General features: G+C 39.1%; 1 protein-coding gene across 3 annotated transcripts in view; it reads left to right on the forward strand.

Moving 5' to 3' along the window:
• Positions 1 to 11,041, forward strand: part of irak1 (interleukin-1 receptor-associated kinase 1) — a 20,651-nt gene extending 9,610 nt beyond the window's left edge. The window contains exons 8-14 of one of the 3 annotated variants that reach the window (XM_017468551.3): positions 1,525 to 1,646; positions 2,658 to 2,865; positions 3,005 to 3,073; positions 3,160 to 3,384; positions 3,740 to 4,217; positions 7,089 to 7,199; positions 10,826 to 11,041. In XM_017468551.3, the coding sequence (XP_017324040.1) occupies positions 1,525 to 1,646; positions 2,658 to 2,865; positions 3,005 to 3,073; positions 3,160 to 3,384; positions 3,740 to 4,217; positions 7,089 to 7,199; positions 10,826 to 10,893 (1,281 nt within the window). In that variant the 3' untranslated portion in view covers positions 10,894 to 11,041. The remainder of the gene's footprint in view (positions 1 to 1,524; positions 1,647 to 2,657; positions 2,866 to 3,004; positions 3,074 to 3,159; positions 3,385 to 3,739; positions 4,218 to 7,088; positions 7,200 to 10,825) is intronic. The other 2 variants (XM_017468553.3, XM_047155733.2) reach the window with 2 other exon arrangements.
• The last annotated feature ends 2,497 nt before the right edge of the window (positions 11,042 to 13,538 follow it).

Raw genomic sequence — 13,538 nt, forward strand, 5'->3', positions numbered from 1 at the left:
TAATCATTCGACAGCTACAACAAAGGTAACGAGCTATTTGCATTTGTAGACGAAGTTGGATGAGAGATGAAAACATGACGTCGTTTCTAGTCAGGGAACATAGTGAGCATCGACGCTCCCTGGTTTTTGTGGTGCATCGTGTTTTTATTTATTAATTTTTTTAAGAGCACGAACGGAAGGATTTTGCGATTGAGAAAGCCCTTAAAATGGCCGACTCCCTGATCAGTGGCCTGACTGCTGAATTAGGACGCTGATTGAGACGCACCCAAAGTGTGCACTATTTAATCATTATATACACTTTTACAGAAGAAAAATATTTTTACAACATTTCCATTTAGTTCGATTAGGAGATATATTATGAATCCTGTGACTTTCGGCGTTTGCATTTTCACTGGAATTTTTAATTTTATGCTGATGTGACTCGTGGCCAAAAAAGATTTGAATGTTGATTGTCGCTATTTTAATATCGTCATTTATAATAAATATAATTTTTTATCATTAAATATCATTACATTTTATACCCCCACACCCCCCACACCCTTGTTGTTTTGCACTGGGACTTCCATGCTAATGAAATTTTTTGTCAGTAGATATCTGCCTTGAACCAGATCCAGTTCTTCGGTGATGTCACACTGAAACTTCCCAAGCAGAAGGTTCAGCTCTTTAGAAAAGTGCAGAGTCATGTCGAGGACTTAAGTTGTGTGGTGCAAAAGTCAGAACACCCGACATGGCTGAGGAAAGACTTTATTAGTGAGCGTATATGAGGAACTGTATATCGCATCGAAATGTTCCGACGTTGCGATGTAACTAAAAATAACAGCTTGGTTATTTTTGAGAAGTTCACTGATGAGCGATGTGACGTGACATCCCAGATCAACTGGGGCTGCATACAGTCACGTCTCACACACAAGCAGCTCACAATCTCTTGGTTTTTGTCCCTTCAAAGCTACAGTGAAAGCAAACCATCAGTCTTTTCATCACCAGTCTTAATTTCATCTCTTATTGCTGATGATCAATAATAAATCGGCACTAGAGAGCAAGCTAGGCTAGTTAGAGTTGGCGTATAAATAGTCTGAAAGGATCCTTAGTGTAATCGCTAACAGTGTAATATTGTGGGTCAGCTGCTTTGAAGAGCTGGAGTAACTTTTAATAGACTAATTCAGTAGTGATTATTGATGCTGTACAGCGATATTATACAGATATTATACAATTCGTTTAAAATCATTAGTCTGAAACTAAGATCACACAGTGTTATGATGTTCAACGCCATGGATTGATGGAATATAATTCGATTGATCTCTCCAGTGAATAACTGAATAAATTACATTTGGCCATTTACAAAAAAAATAAAAGTCTCGATTTATGCGCTTTAAGAGTAGGATTGGGGTAGCAGGTGGTTCGTATGCACAGAAGTCTGTATGCTTTACACGGCTCTGGAAAGTCATCACTTCGATGTGTCTTCACAAGGGATAATTATTCGGCTCCTTCCCAAGCTGATGTTCTGGGTTTGTTCATGTCTTTCAGAGTGGCTCTGCCCTCTCCTGGTCACAGCGTGTTAAAGTGGTGTTGGGGTCGGCGAAAGCTATTCAGTACCTTCATTCCTGCTCTCCTGCACTCATCCACGGAGACGTCAAAAGGTACGGCAGGTTTGTTTGATTTTAACGTTCAGGCAATTCGGTGTCGTCTTTAACGCAGTGCCGAAAAAGTTTCTCAAAACTTCTGTGTCTCTTCACGCAAAATTATTTTGTTTCTACTCCATAACATATTTTCTTTTTTTAAAAAATTTTATTTATTTTTTTATTTGGTTATTTTTAAAAAATATTTTATTACATACTTTATATAGTGACCTTGGGTATTAGAAATGCATGATATAAATTGAAGAAGTAAAACAAATGAATAAATAAATATGTAAGCGAATGAATAAGCAGATAGATAGATAGATAGATAGATAGATAGATAGATAGATAAAGACCCCGCGAAGGGTCCCCTGTCTATACAGTACGAGAGCGGCCTCTAGAGGCGAAATAAAAACTAATGCTGACAAATTTTGTTGTGTTATTTGAAGTGTGTTTTGATTCATTTTGGATGTCTCTATTTTTATTTGTTATTTGGCGTTTTACTTTTTGGTTTAGTTTGGATGTCTACCTTTTATTTACTTTAATATTTATTAATAAGCAATGCATTAATATTTATATGTTTATTTCATTTTAAAAAGTACAGGACATTTTCATGGTGCAGTCAGTACTGTTTATTTTTGTAATATTGTTCAGCAGTATTTTACTTTGAGTGTTATGTTTTCATTCAGTATTAATTATAAAAACTATCGGTTGATTATTCCTTTATCGGCAGGTTCTGCCCAACTTAGTTATCTGTAAAATCCACTATCGGTTGACCATATATATAGATAAATCGATTATTATTTTCAATGGGAAACTTTATGCATTACAGTTATGCACGCATCATATACTTTATAACGTATGTAATGGAAAACGAGGAACAGTATGCACACTATGAGGGCAAACAACGCAATGATGAGATGGGGGGGGGACTAAACAACAGCACAGAAAGTAAAGTCCGTGATATTTGTTGCCATGACATTATAACTGTTTAATTAAAAAAAAACATTTCGCAACCGTTATCCCTCCTCCTCGCCCCAGTTCCAACATTCTCTTAGGGGAACATCTGGACCCGAAGCTGAGCGATTTTGGCCTGGCGCGGTTGTGTCGTAACCCCAGCAGAACTCCAGGGAAGACGAGCAGCGTGGCTCAAACCTCTACGGTGCGCGGCACCCTGGCGTACCTGCCCGACGAGTACCTGAAAGATGGCCAGCTGGGCATGGAGATCGACGTTTACAGCTTTGGAGTGGTACGAGCCGCCGCGTCTGAGATTAGCGCTCACGAATCATTAGTAACTCATAATAAACTGCCTGTATGATCAGATCGCATGCCGAATCGTCGATGTGTTTCACATATAAGCAGGTAAAACGTTAAAACGTTCCCCTCAGGTGTTGCTGGAGGTGCTGACGGGCCGAAGAGCTTTAGAAACCAGCAGCCAGTCAAAGAATGTTTACCTGGTGAGAAACTACACCAGCTTTACACTCACAACATACTCCAGCTCTCGCTCGCAGGACAAAACCCCAAGAAAATGTCTTTTGTGCAGAAAGACCTGGTGTCGGAACTGGAGGACGATGGGAAAAGTTGCAGCAGAAGTAAGGACACTCGAGAGCTCTCCAATTCACAGGCGGCGGAGAACATCTGGAAGAAGCATCTGGATCCGTGGCTGATGACAGACGCAACGCCTGGCCCTCACAGGTCGAAAGAAATCGCTCAGTTGGCGTGTCGCTGTTTAGACCGCCGGAGAAAGAAAAGGCCTCCGATGACTGAGGTGGGACAAAACGGCCATTTTGGCCATCGCACCAGCCGTAGTGGTGTGATGTTTGTTTTACGTTTGATTTACGTTTTTTAAAAGTCATTTCTGTGCAAGAAAACAAATGTTTATATCACATTTACAACCATAAAAGGCATTATGCAAACTTAATTAAATAAATAAAGTGTGTTTATTTTTTTTTAATTTTTTTTTTTTATAAATAAGTATTTTGAACTGTTTACAGCTACATATGCAAATTATTAGATTATCGATAACAGACAAATAAATTCATTTAAATAAATCATAACATTTGCAGTTGATATTGTCTTTAATACAAAGTTTGCTATTTGATCTGTTTTATCTCCCCTTCCAGGTCTTCGATACTCTCCTGGACGTGCATACAGGCCTGGAGGCTTTAAACGGAAGAGTCACGGTCAGAACGTCTCCTTCTCCTCCTCCTCCTCCTCCTCCTCCTCATCTGTCTTGCCCGATGCCTCTGCGCTCCGATAAGTCTGTGGACTCTCTCTCTCGTCAGTTCTCAAAGCTCGGCCCTCAGGAGAACACTTTCTGCTGCTCGCACAACCACAGCTTCCCACGCCCCCCTTCCGCAGTCACTTGCTCAGATCTCCCCGAGTCAAGAAAGAGTGAAGAATCGTGGGACAGTCGCTATTCCTCCTCTCGTGTGCCGTGTGAATCGGATGAGAGTCAAGGCTATTCGCAGTATCTCGTGCCAGCGTGCACAGCACAGGGAAACACGTCTCAGCTGTGGCCTGAGGGAAACGGCCATATCAAGAACACGCAGTCAAGCAGCTTCTCGGGAGTTCTACCGGAGCCTTCGAGTGTCGCTTCAGGTAAAAGTCTTTATTTCTCTTTGTGAAAAACCAAAACATACCCTGGGCACTCAAGAGATCAATATTCCTCTAGGACAGTTTACCCAAAGCAAATTGTTCATTCTTAAAGGAAAGGTCCACCCTGAAAGATTAGAGATTCTGGCTGCTGTATTTTTGTTATTCCTTCGAGAGAACCTAAGTTGTATTCAGAGATCCAGAATGCATTGCAGCTACACAACTCAGTTGCATTGAGTTACAACGGAGACCGGGCTAGTTAGCGATCAAACAAGATGACGAGCGTGATGACGACGTCGACGACGGCGGTATTAGCATGAAAGTTGACATTTTTTGAGTGAGCAAATAAGGAGGACGGACTAAAGGACTAAAGCGCCGCTGCATCACTTTGCTTAAATAGAGATGAAGCAAGGGCTAACAGTGCATCCGTGCCCTCCTGGGAAGTACGTATTACCGACACGCCCACAACTCAAAGAATACGATCTTTCTTGAACGCGCCATAAAACACTCTCAGCGGTAGTCCAATGGCATTGTGGGTAATGTAGGAAACCGTTAAAATGAAAACAAGTTTAAACTAAAAGCATTTCATTATAAAATGAACCTTGGCTGCCATTAAATGCCTCAAATTAATTATAAATATTGACATCCAGGCTGTTCTGGGTGGATTTCTCCTTTAAGGCCATTTCAGTGTTTTAAAGTGAGAATTTTTAGCTACTAAATTAGGCAGGGGTGAAAACGGTTCTCTTTTTGGCACCAGGAACGTGCTGAAATTAAATTGAGGAAGCGATGACGTTGGATCGATGGAGCAGGGGATCATTTTATTGCCATAACAGCCATTCAGAGTATCGAAAAACCGCAAATCATTATCACGAGTGAATCTATAACCTTGTTTACACGGCACCTTGACAAGTAATTCTTCCGGTTGCATGTGCAACCGCAAATGAAGTTCTTTATTTTGATATTATTTATCAGACGTGTAGTGGTTTGATCGTTTCAGGATAGAGAGCTCTGGTATTTTTGTAGGCAGATGCTGACTATTTATTTATTTGTTTGTTTGTTTGTTTATTAAGCCTGCTGCTACTCCTTTTTTAGTACCATATCCAGATGTTATAACGACGGCTACAGGGTATACCGCCTCTTTTATATGCAAGTATGCCACAATATCACGCGACTGTTCGTTTTCTAGAAATACAGTCAGGTCCGTAAGTATTTGGACAGTGACACAATGTTCATAATTTGGCTTCTGTACACCAACACGATGGAGTTTAAATGAAGCAATCAAGATGGGATCGAAGTGTAGACTTTCAGCTTTAATTCAAAGGGTTTAACAAAAATATTGCATTAACCGTTTAGGGATTACAGCCATTTATTACATTTACATTTTTATTTATTTTTTGGTCCCTCCATTTTCATAGGCTCAAAAGTAATTGGACAATCTAAGATAATCATAAACGTTAGGATTGTTTTTAATACTGCCTGAAATCTGGAACCCACGGACGACATCAAATGCCGAGTTAACATTAGGTTAACGATAATTTATTAAACGCCTTGGAATTAAAGCTGAAAGTCTACACTTCATTCACATTTCAGTTGCTTCGTTTCAAATCCATCGTGGTCCTGTACAGAGGCAAAAATACGAAAAAATTGTCACCGTCCAAATACGTGTCTAGAAGTTGTTATTTTGGTTAAATTCTACATCTGAGTAAGTAATGGCTCAGCTCTCAAATCAGCTGAATTGAAGTGGGCGAAGTCCATAGGGTTCACGGGGGGGTCATTGAACTAACAGGTCAGGGGTTTGTTTTTCCAAACCACAGTAAAGGGAAAAAAAGGGCTGTTTTTTTTTTTTTTCCCTTTTCTTTTTTTTTTTTTTTTTTTTTTTTTCAGAATGTCTTTTTGGTCAGGAATCGTACTTTAATTAATGATTGTTTACAGAATGTATGATAATGAATGAATGAATGAATGAATAATCCCATTGTGACAGAAACCGTCAGCATCTATAGTTTAGCTATAGTATTTATGAATTCTTATTTCTAGCTAGCCCTCCTCGATCATACAACAGCTACCAAGGGGAGGGTGGGGACATGTTCCAACCACCATGCTATTCTACTGCTGCTTGTGCTGCGTCACAGGGTTATACACTCACAGGAATAACGCTACCTGCCCCCTTCCACATACGTGACCTCACAGACGCCTGCAATTGGCTAGTGAGTGAGAGTATGCCATCCATCCCACCCTGAGAGCACAACCAGTTTTGGCTATTGTCTCGTCCACCAACACGCCCTTTATGGCCAAATGTATGTGAACACCTGACCATCACACCCTTATGTGCACGTTCCAGGCGGTTCCACACTAGATTTTGGGGTGTAGCTGTGGAGGTTTGTGTTCATTCAGCTACAAGAGCATTATTGAGGTCAGGTACTGATGTTTGGTGAGGAAGTCTGGGGTGCACTTCATCCCAAAAGTGTTCAGTGGGATTGAGGGTAGGGCTCTGTGCAGGACACTCGAGTTCTACACTAACCTTGACAGACAGTGTCTTCATGGACTTTGCTTTGTGCACAGGGGCGTTGTCATGCTGGAGCAGGTTTGTGTCTCTTCGTTCCAGTGAAGGGAACTTGTAATGCTACAACATACAAAATATAATTGTGTCCGTCCAACTTTGTGGCAACAGCTTGGGGAAGAACCACGTATGAGCGTGATGGTCAGGTGTCCACAAAATTTTGGCCATGTAGTGTATATATTAGGGTTTTTGTGGTGAAATTTTCTCTCTCTCTCTCTCTCTCTCTCTCTCGCTCTCTCCCTGCTGGGCTTTTCTTGTTAGCAGTGACGTTGACACCTGCTCTGTGCTCATGCTCGGATTTCCTTCTCATGTCTTTGCAGATGACAGAGTTATTATTAATCCATTCAGACAGCGCTTAGTTGAGAAAATGGCACTGTACGAGGAAGGTCGAATCCTGACATCAGACCTCTTCTCTTCAGGCAGTGCATCAAGTAAGTCATGCAGGTGAAGTGTGACTGCAGGTCCTAAAAACACATGCAGAGGGAAGCCTAACTTGTATATAAGACATGCATGATATCATTTGCGTTCTTTACTTTTGAGATGTTATTTTTCATAAATGGATGGCTTGCAGAAAATATCGCTTCAAGACAGAAAGAGATTCCCAGTTTACACTGTTTAGAGTTCAATATAAGCCCCCTAAACACTAAAAAATTGGTCAGATGTGTCATTTTTTTCCACCCGACACTCGGTTACGCCTCCCCTGGCCCTAATAACAGGATTAATCCTGTCAGGTGAGGATTCCACCGCTGTCTTGAACCCGCAGTTCCAAATAACATCATGAGTAATGTCACGGAGGACGATTATTTCACAGTGTCTCGAGTGTTCCGTCATACTCATTGAGCAAGTTATAACACTAACGCCCTATAGTCCTCATCCTGGAGCGTAGGAGCGTCAGTGTTGTGTTCTGATGGATATGAAGCACAAACGGGAACTTTAAAATCTGACCGGTTTGTCCTTGGACATGCATCTGCTTTAATCTGTGGAGCTTATCTAAGGGATGACTTGGATACAAACCATACAGACTGCTCTGTGCTGAACATTTCTTGTCATTTGGTATCGTGCTTTTCTACTGGACTCTGTGTTATGGAATGTTATGGTAGTAAATCTGTGATGAAACATTTTGTTATTATATCCATCGCTGTATTGACTACCCTTCTTTCCAGGGTACCACGACAAAGTAAAGCAGATCATTGTTTGGTTGGTTTAAAAAAATTTAATAAATAAAAATCGCCACTAAATTGTCATGATTTGTCAAATCGGACAATCTAGGCCTGCTAGGACATGCCACTGTATGTTATATAGTGCACTATATTGCCAAACATTTGTGCACAAGTATGTGCTTGTTGAACATCTCATTCCAGATGTATTCCCCCTTTGCTGTTATAATACGCTCCACTCTTCTGGGAAAGCTTTCCACTAGGTTTTAGATCGTGGCTGTGGGGATTTGTATTCATTCATTTAAAAAAAAGCATTAGTGAGATTAGGCACTGATACCTGGAGTGCACTCGGCATTCCAGTTCATCCCAAAGGTGTTCAGTGGGGTTGAGGTCAGGGCTCCGTGCAGGACACTCGAGTTCTTCCACTCCAATCTTGGCAAGCCATGTGTTCATGGACTTCGCTTTGTGCACAGGGGCGTTGTCATGCTGGAACAGGTTTGGGCATCTTCGTTCCAGTTAATGGAAATTGTAATGCTACAGCATACAAATACATTCGGTATCTTCAAACTTTGTAGCAAGAGTTTGGGGAAGAACCAAATATGGATGTGATGGTCAGGTGTCCACATACACTACCGGTCAAAAGTTTAGACACACTCATTCTTTACCCCCCCCCCCCCCCCCATTTTATTATAATAATAATAATAATAATAATAATAAAGTCATCAAAACTCTGGAGTAACACAAATGGAACTATGGGAATTTATCCAAAATAATTTAATAAAAGCATCTTCAATGTAGACACCCTTTTCACCTAGAATTTCCAGAATTTTATTCTTGACATTTTCTCGACCTATTTCTTGAGGAATTTGCCTGAGATGCTTTTTAAACAGTATTAAAGGAGTTCCCACCTACGCTGGACACTTATCGGCTGCTTTTCGGAATATTTCGCTCTGAGTCGTCCGTTAAAAAAAATAAAAAATAAAAAATATTTAAATTTAAGATCATGAGAAACATTTCAGTCAAGTGTCTCCAAACTTTCGACTGGTAGTGTATAGCATATGTCAAAATAGCCAACTGCATACAGTATTTTACTATTTAGAACAGTATACATTCCTATAATTAGTACAACGAAAACCCTCGGAAAGTTTCTTTTAGTCTGCTTAAAGCCATTAAAAGCCAACCGATACAAACCCGGTACCTCAGGTTTGCGATTTAAGCCCCTTTTACTCCAGATGTGACTCTGCAGTGCTTTTTATTTTTATGTCTAATTCAGCGCTCACATTTTATGTCAAGGTTCCATTCATTACTATAAATGTGTTAATCTAATCAAACCGTTGCTAGAGAGAGCACTAGTGCTACTACAGCAGAGCTACAGGCTGAAACACTGAGCTGACATTGACCTTTTCTGCGCATTGTTTCTCTCTTATACCACAGCGCAGCCGAAATTCCCGCATCCGATTGGTCAGAATGCGCGGCTCGGACAATAGTCCCGGCTGTAACACAAACAACAGGTTTACGTTAATGCGCTCGTTTATATTAACACGATATTGTTTCTATAGTAACCGCTCGTACACAGGGACATGTATGGCGGATGCGCCACGTAATCTAAGACAAATAATAAACACGTGTCATTTTAATAAACTGTCGACAATTGTCGATGTAGTATAGTTTTTTGTTGTTAGGAGACGTTTATGTAACAATTCAACTTTTTTTTGGCATTATACTAATACAAGGGTTGTACAGTATGAGGAAATACTATCGAGTTACTTCTCGGGTGCAAGATGATGGACAATGACGGTAGTCAAAAGACAGACAATAGGTGCTTAGACAACGAATACAACATGTGCAACAAACAATAAGTGTAGGTCAAAGGGAAGGAGTCACGATGCTCTGTAAAATTCCCACAGCACGAGAAAGTGTTCAGGACAGAGGAGTTTACGTGTTCCAGTTTCTCAGTAAAACAACAAGCTGAATTTTTGACTTAGTAACTTTGAGAGTTTGGTGAAGGAGCAACTGTGGGTTTTTTTTAAATTTTTTTTTTTATTGCAAGTCAAAACAGGAACTAACTCATCTTGTGGATATTTCATAACACACAAAATGTAAACACAAACAGCGAATACACATGGGTTGCGTAATCGAAGAATTTCCTGTTTACCAGATTTTTAGAAGTATTCGCTGAAAAATTCTGAAAGCTATCCGCCATTTTGATGGATGCAACATAAGTCATCCAGTCTCGGCGTGCACGGTAACAGTCTTCCATCATAGGCCTAGAACATCAAAACCGTTCTAGCAGCGCTTCTTTGAACTACGCGGTTCTATACGTCCATCCATCCATTTCCTGTACCGCTAATCCCAACCACACAGGGTCGCGTGGAGCCTGGAGCCTTTCCCAGGATATAACGGATATATAACGTCTATCGAGCACATAAATGGGAGGAACGTTTAAAAAAAATGCTCCGTGATTATAATGTTGCGTTAAAGGCGATTTTCCCCATCGTTCAAAAAAATTTCACAGAATGTCTTGTTCATTAACTCTTATAAATATAAGAATATTATAAATAGGCAGAGAGCACATCCCTTCTTCACATAAAACCAAACGCTGAGTAAAATCTGAAGTGTCTGGCAAACAGACACAGGTTCCAGAGCAGATCTGGACTTGGATTAGTAACCATACCACAACGTAACGCACCGTCCAGTAGAATAGTGTTATTTGAACAGCAGGACATTTAACAAAGGCTGGTAATGCATATTCAATATATTTAATATTTGTCCATATTGTTGGAAATGTTGCACTTGCGTTGATAGACTAACGCCTTATGTTTAGTTAACTTCTTAATCTGTGTTTAGATATTGTGTGTTTTTAATGCAGTAGTTTAATAACTTATGTTGAACCATTGCAGACGGAGCGATGAATACACGACCACAGGAACCAGAGGAGAGCGACGAGTTTGCTAGCAGCTTAGCGTAGACCACTCAAACTCATCTCTACTGACTCATTCCAACACTTGAGAGGAAATCGGGCACGAGGCGCTTAGCTGGTCAGGATTTCCCAACACCAAACGTTCTCAACACCAGAATGGTGACCTACTAACAGTTTTTTATATATATATATATATATATATATATATATATATATATATATATATATATATATATATATATATATATGTGTGTGTGTGTATATACACACACACACACACATATATATATATATATATATATATATAATGTGTGTGTGTGTATATATATATATATATATATATATGTGTGTGTGTGTGTGTGTATATATGTATATGTGTATGAATTTTTTTTTGTTTTTGTTTTTTTTTTTTTTTTTTTTTTTTTTTTTTTAAATGTTGGAAGGAAATTGTGCTGCCTAACCACTGGACAATGGCACCTCTATGAATCAGGACATAAACCAGTGTGGGATTTAAGGGGACACTGGATAATAGACTTTATGCTAAGTTTAATCCAAGATCCTGCAATCTCTAAATCTTCTGTCTGAATGTGGACGCCGGTACAGAACGAGTCAGACTGCATTGCTGGCGGTAATAACCGTGAAACTGTGATATGTTGAAATTTCAGAAAAGGTTTTAAAGCCAGGCCTTGACTGCTGTTAGGCTCGTTTTGGCAGCCTTTATAACTGTGACTACACTGGTTTCATATGAAAAGGTTTGTTGAAGTGAATGGTTTCTACATGTCTTAGTCTGAATTATTTTAAATGTTTTTTTTGTTTGTTTTTTTTTTTTTTTTTTAAGATTACATTACACTCGAACAGGAAATATGATCTTTCCCGAGTGTGCTGTGATTTCAACACCGTTCCTGTCATGAATGCCGTCTTTATGATTTAGCTGGACCACAAACTGGTAGTAAGACAGTTTAGTCTTTCTTTTTCCTTCAGACACTTCATACCACAGCTCAGCCTGCAAGCTGAAATCATCATTATAAAGTGCTGCATTATTTCGAGGGTACATTTACGGGGTTCACAAACTACACAAGGGATTTCATTTGTCATTAATAACTCTTAGTTCAACTCAGTTCAGTGTCATTTATTCCACATCCAAGTTTCACAAATAATGCTGACTTTGTCATTTCCTGCGTGTGTGTGTGTGTGCTAGAAGTGGGTGATATGTCAGAAATATCATATCACAATATTTCTATAATGCACAATATGCATCACAATATTTAGGTTTGTTAAACTGCAAACATCATTTTTTATTCTTTTTTTTTTTTTAGCGGGGGGAGTAGAGTTTAAAAATATTTGTATTATTAACATTGAAAATTTTCCTTTTTTTTTTTTAACAAACCATCTAATCAGCTGCTTACGTATCTTAAGAATAAAAGCATATTGTGACACTTTAATTATCACATTATCAAAATTATATTGTCATATCGCTCAGCCCTAGTACCTTTGTCTATCATGGTACGTTTTTGTTTGACTGTTGGGTTTTAGTGGATGTTGGTGAAGGGGAAAAAATAAAATATTAATGTATTATGTAAAATATCTGTCTGTATGTGTTGTGTGTGCGCTTGTTTTATTCTGATTGTTTTCTTGTTGGGTTTTTTTTTTTGGTTAATTTTATTTATCCATCAACATCAGGCAAGTTAGTATATTTCATTTTAGGGATTGGCAATATGGCAAAGATGTTGTACTGTGATTCTTGAAGACATTATTATACAGGGCATGTATCACAATATTTTGTTTTGCTTATTATTTTCTTAACAGTAAAAAATACATACAAGTTTAGACATTTTATAAATGTAATTTACCAAAAAAAAAAAAAAGAATGGGGCTAAGGTGAGGAAATTAACAGATTGCTATACAAAAAATGTTGGCACCCTAAGTTAATGGTTGTAATGAGTAACAGTTGAGTTTATTGATTATACACATGTTTAATGGTATAATCAGTGGTATTGTTATATATCACAATAACAATACCGTTGTCCAACCCAGTTTCAAACCATAAATGGATTTCTGAGCATACTGTAATATATTACTTGTGTAATAGTTACTAGTGAACAGATTCACACATTTTAAATCCAAGCATCATCGCCAAAACAAATTTTCAGAGTTTTGGATATCTTCCATCTGTAACTTTAATTTTTTAACACTATGTAAAAGGAAATCCACAATTCTTGACATTATTAATTTTTATACCAAGTGTACTAGTTAAGTGAAGCCCCTAGAACAAGACAAATATAACAATCAGATTAAAATATATATCACATTTCATTCTGTCAGTTTTGAACATTATATCTATCTATCCATCCATCCATACTGCTTATCCTACACAGGGAACCAAATGCCTATCCCAGGGAACTTGAGGCACAGGGCGGGGTACACCCTGGACGGGGTGGCAATGACACCTACGGACAATTTGAAAATGCCAATCAGCCTACAGTGTATGTTTTTGGACTGGGGGAGGAAACCCCTGCAGCACAGGGAGAACACGCAAACTACACACATGCAGGGCCGAGGCAGGATTTGAACCACCAACCCCGGAGGAGTGAGGCAAACGTGCTAAATACTAAGCCACCCTGCCCCCTGAACGTTATAGAAATAAGGAATAAGGAACAGTTATAGGAAAATAATCAAGGACTTATCAAAAACAG

The sequence above is a fragment of the Ictalurus punctatus genome, chromosome 5 (assembly GCF_001660625.3).
Source record: "Ictalurus punctatus breed USDA103 chromosome 5, Coco_2.0, whole genome shotgun sequence".
NCBI lineage: Eukaryota > Metazoa > Chordata > Actinopteri > Siluriformes > Ictaluridae > Ictalurus > Ictalurus punctatus.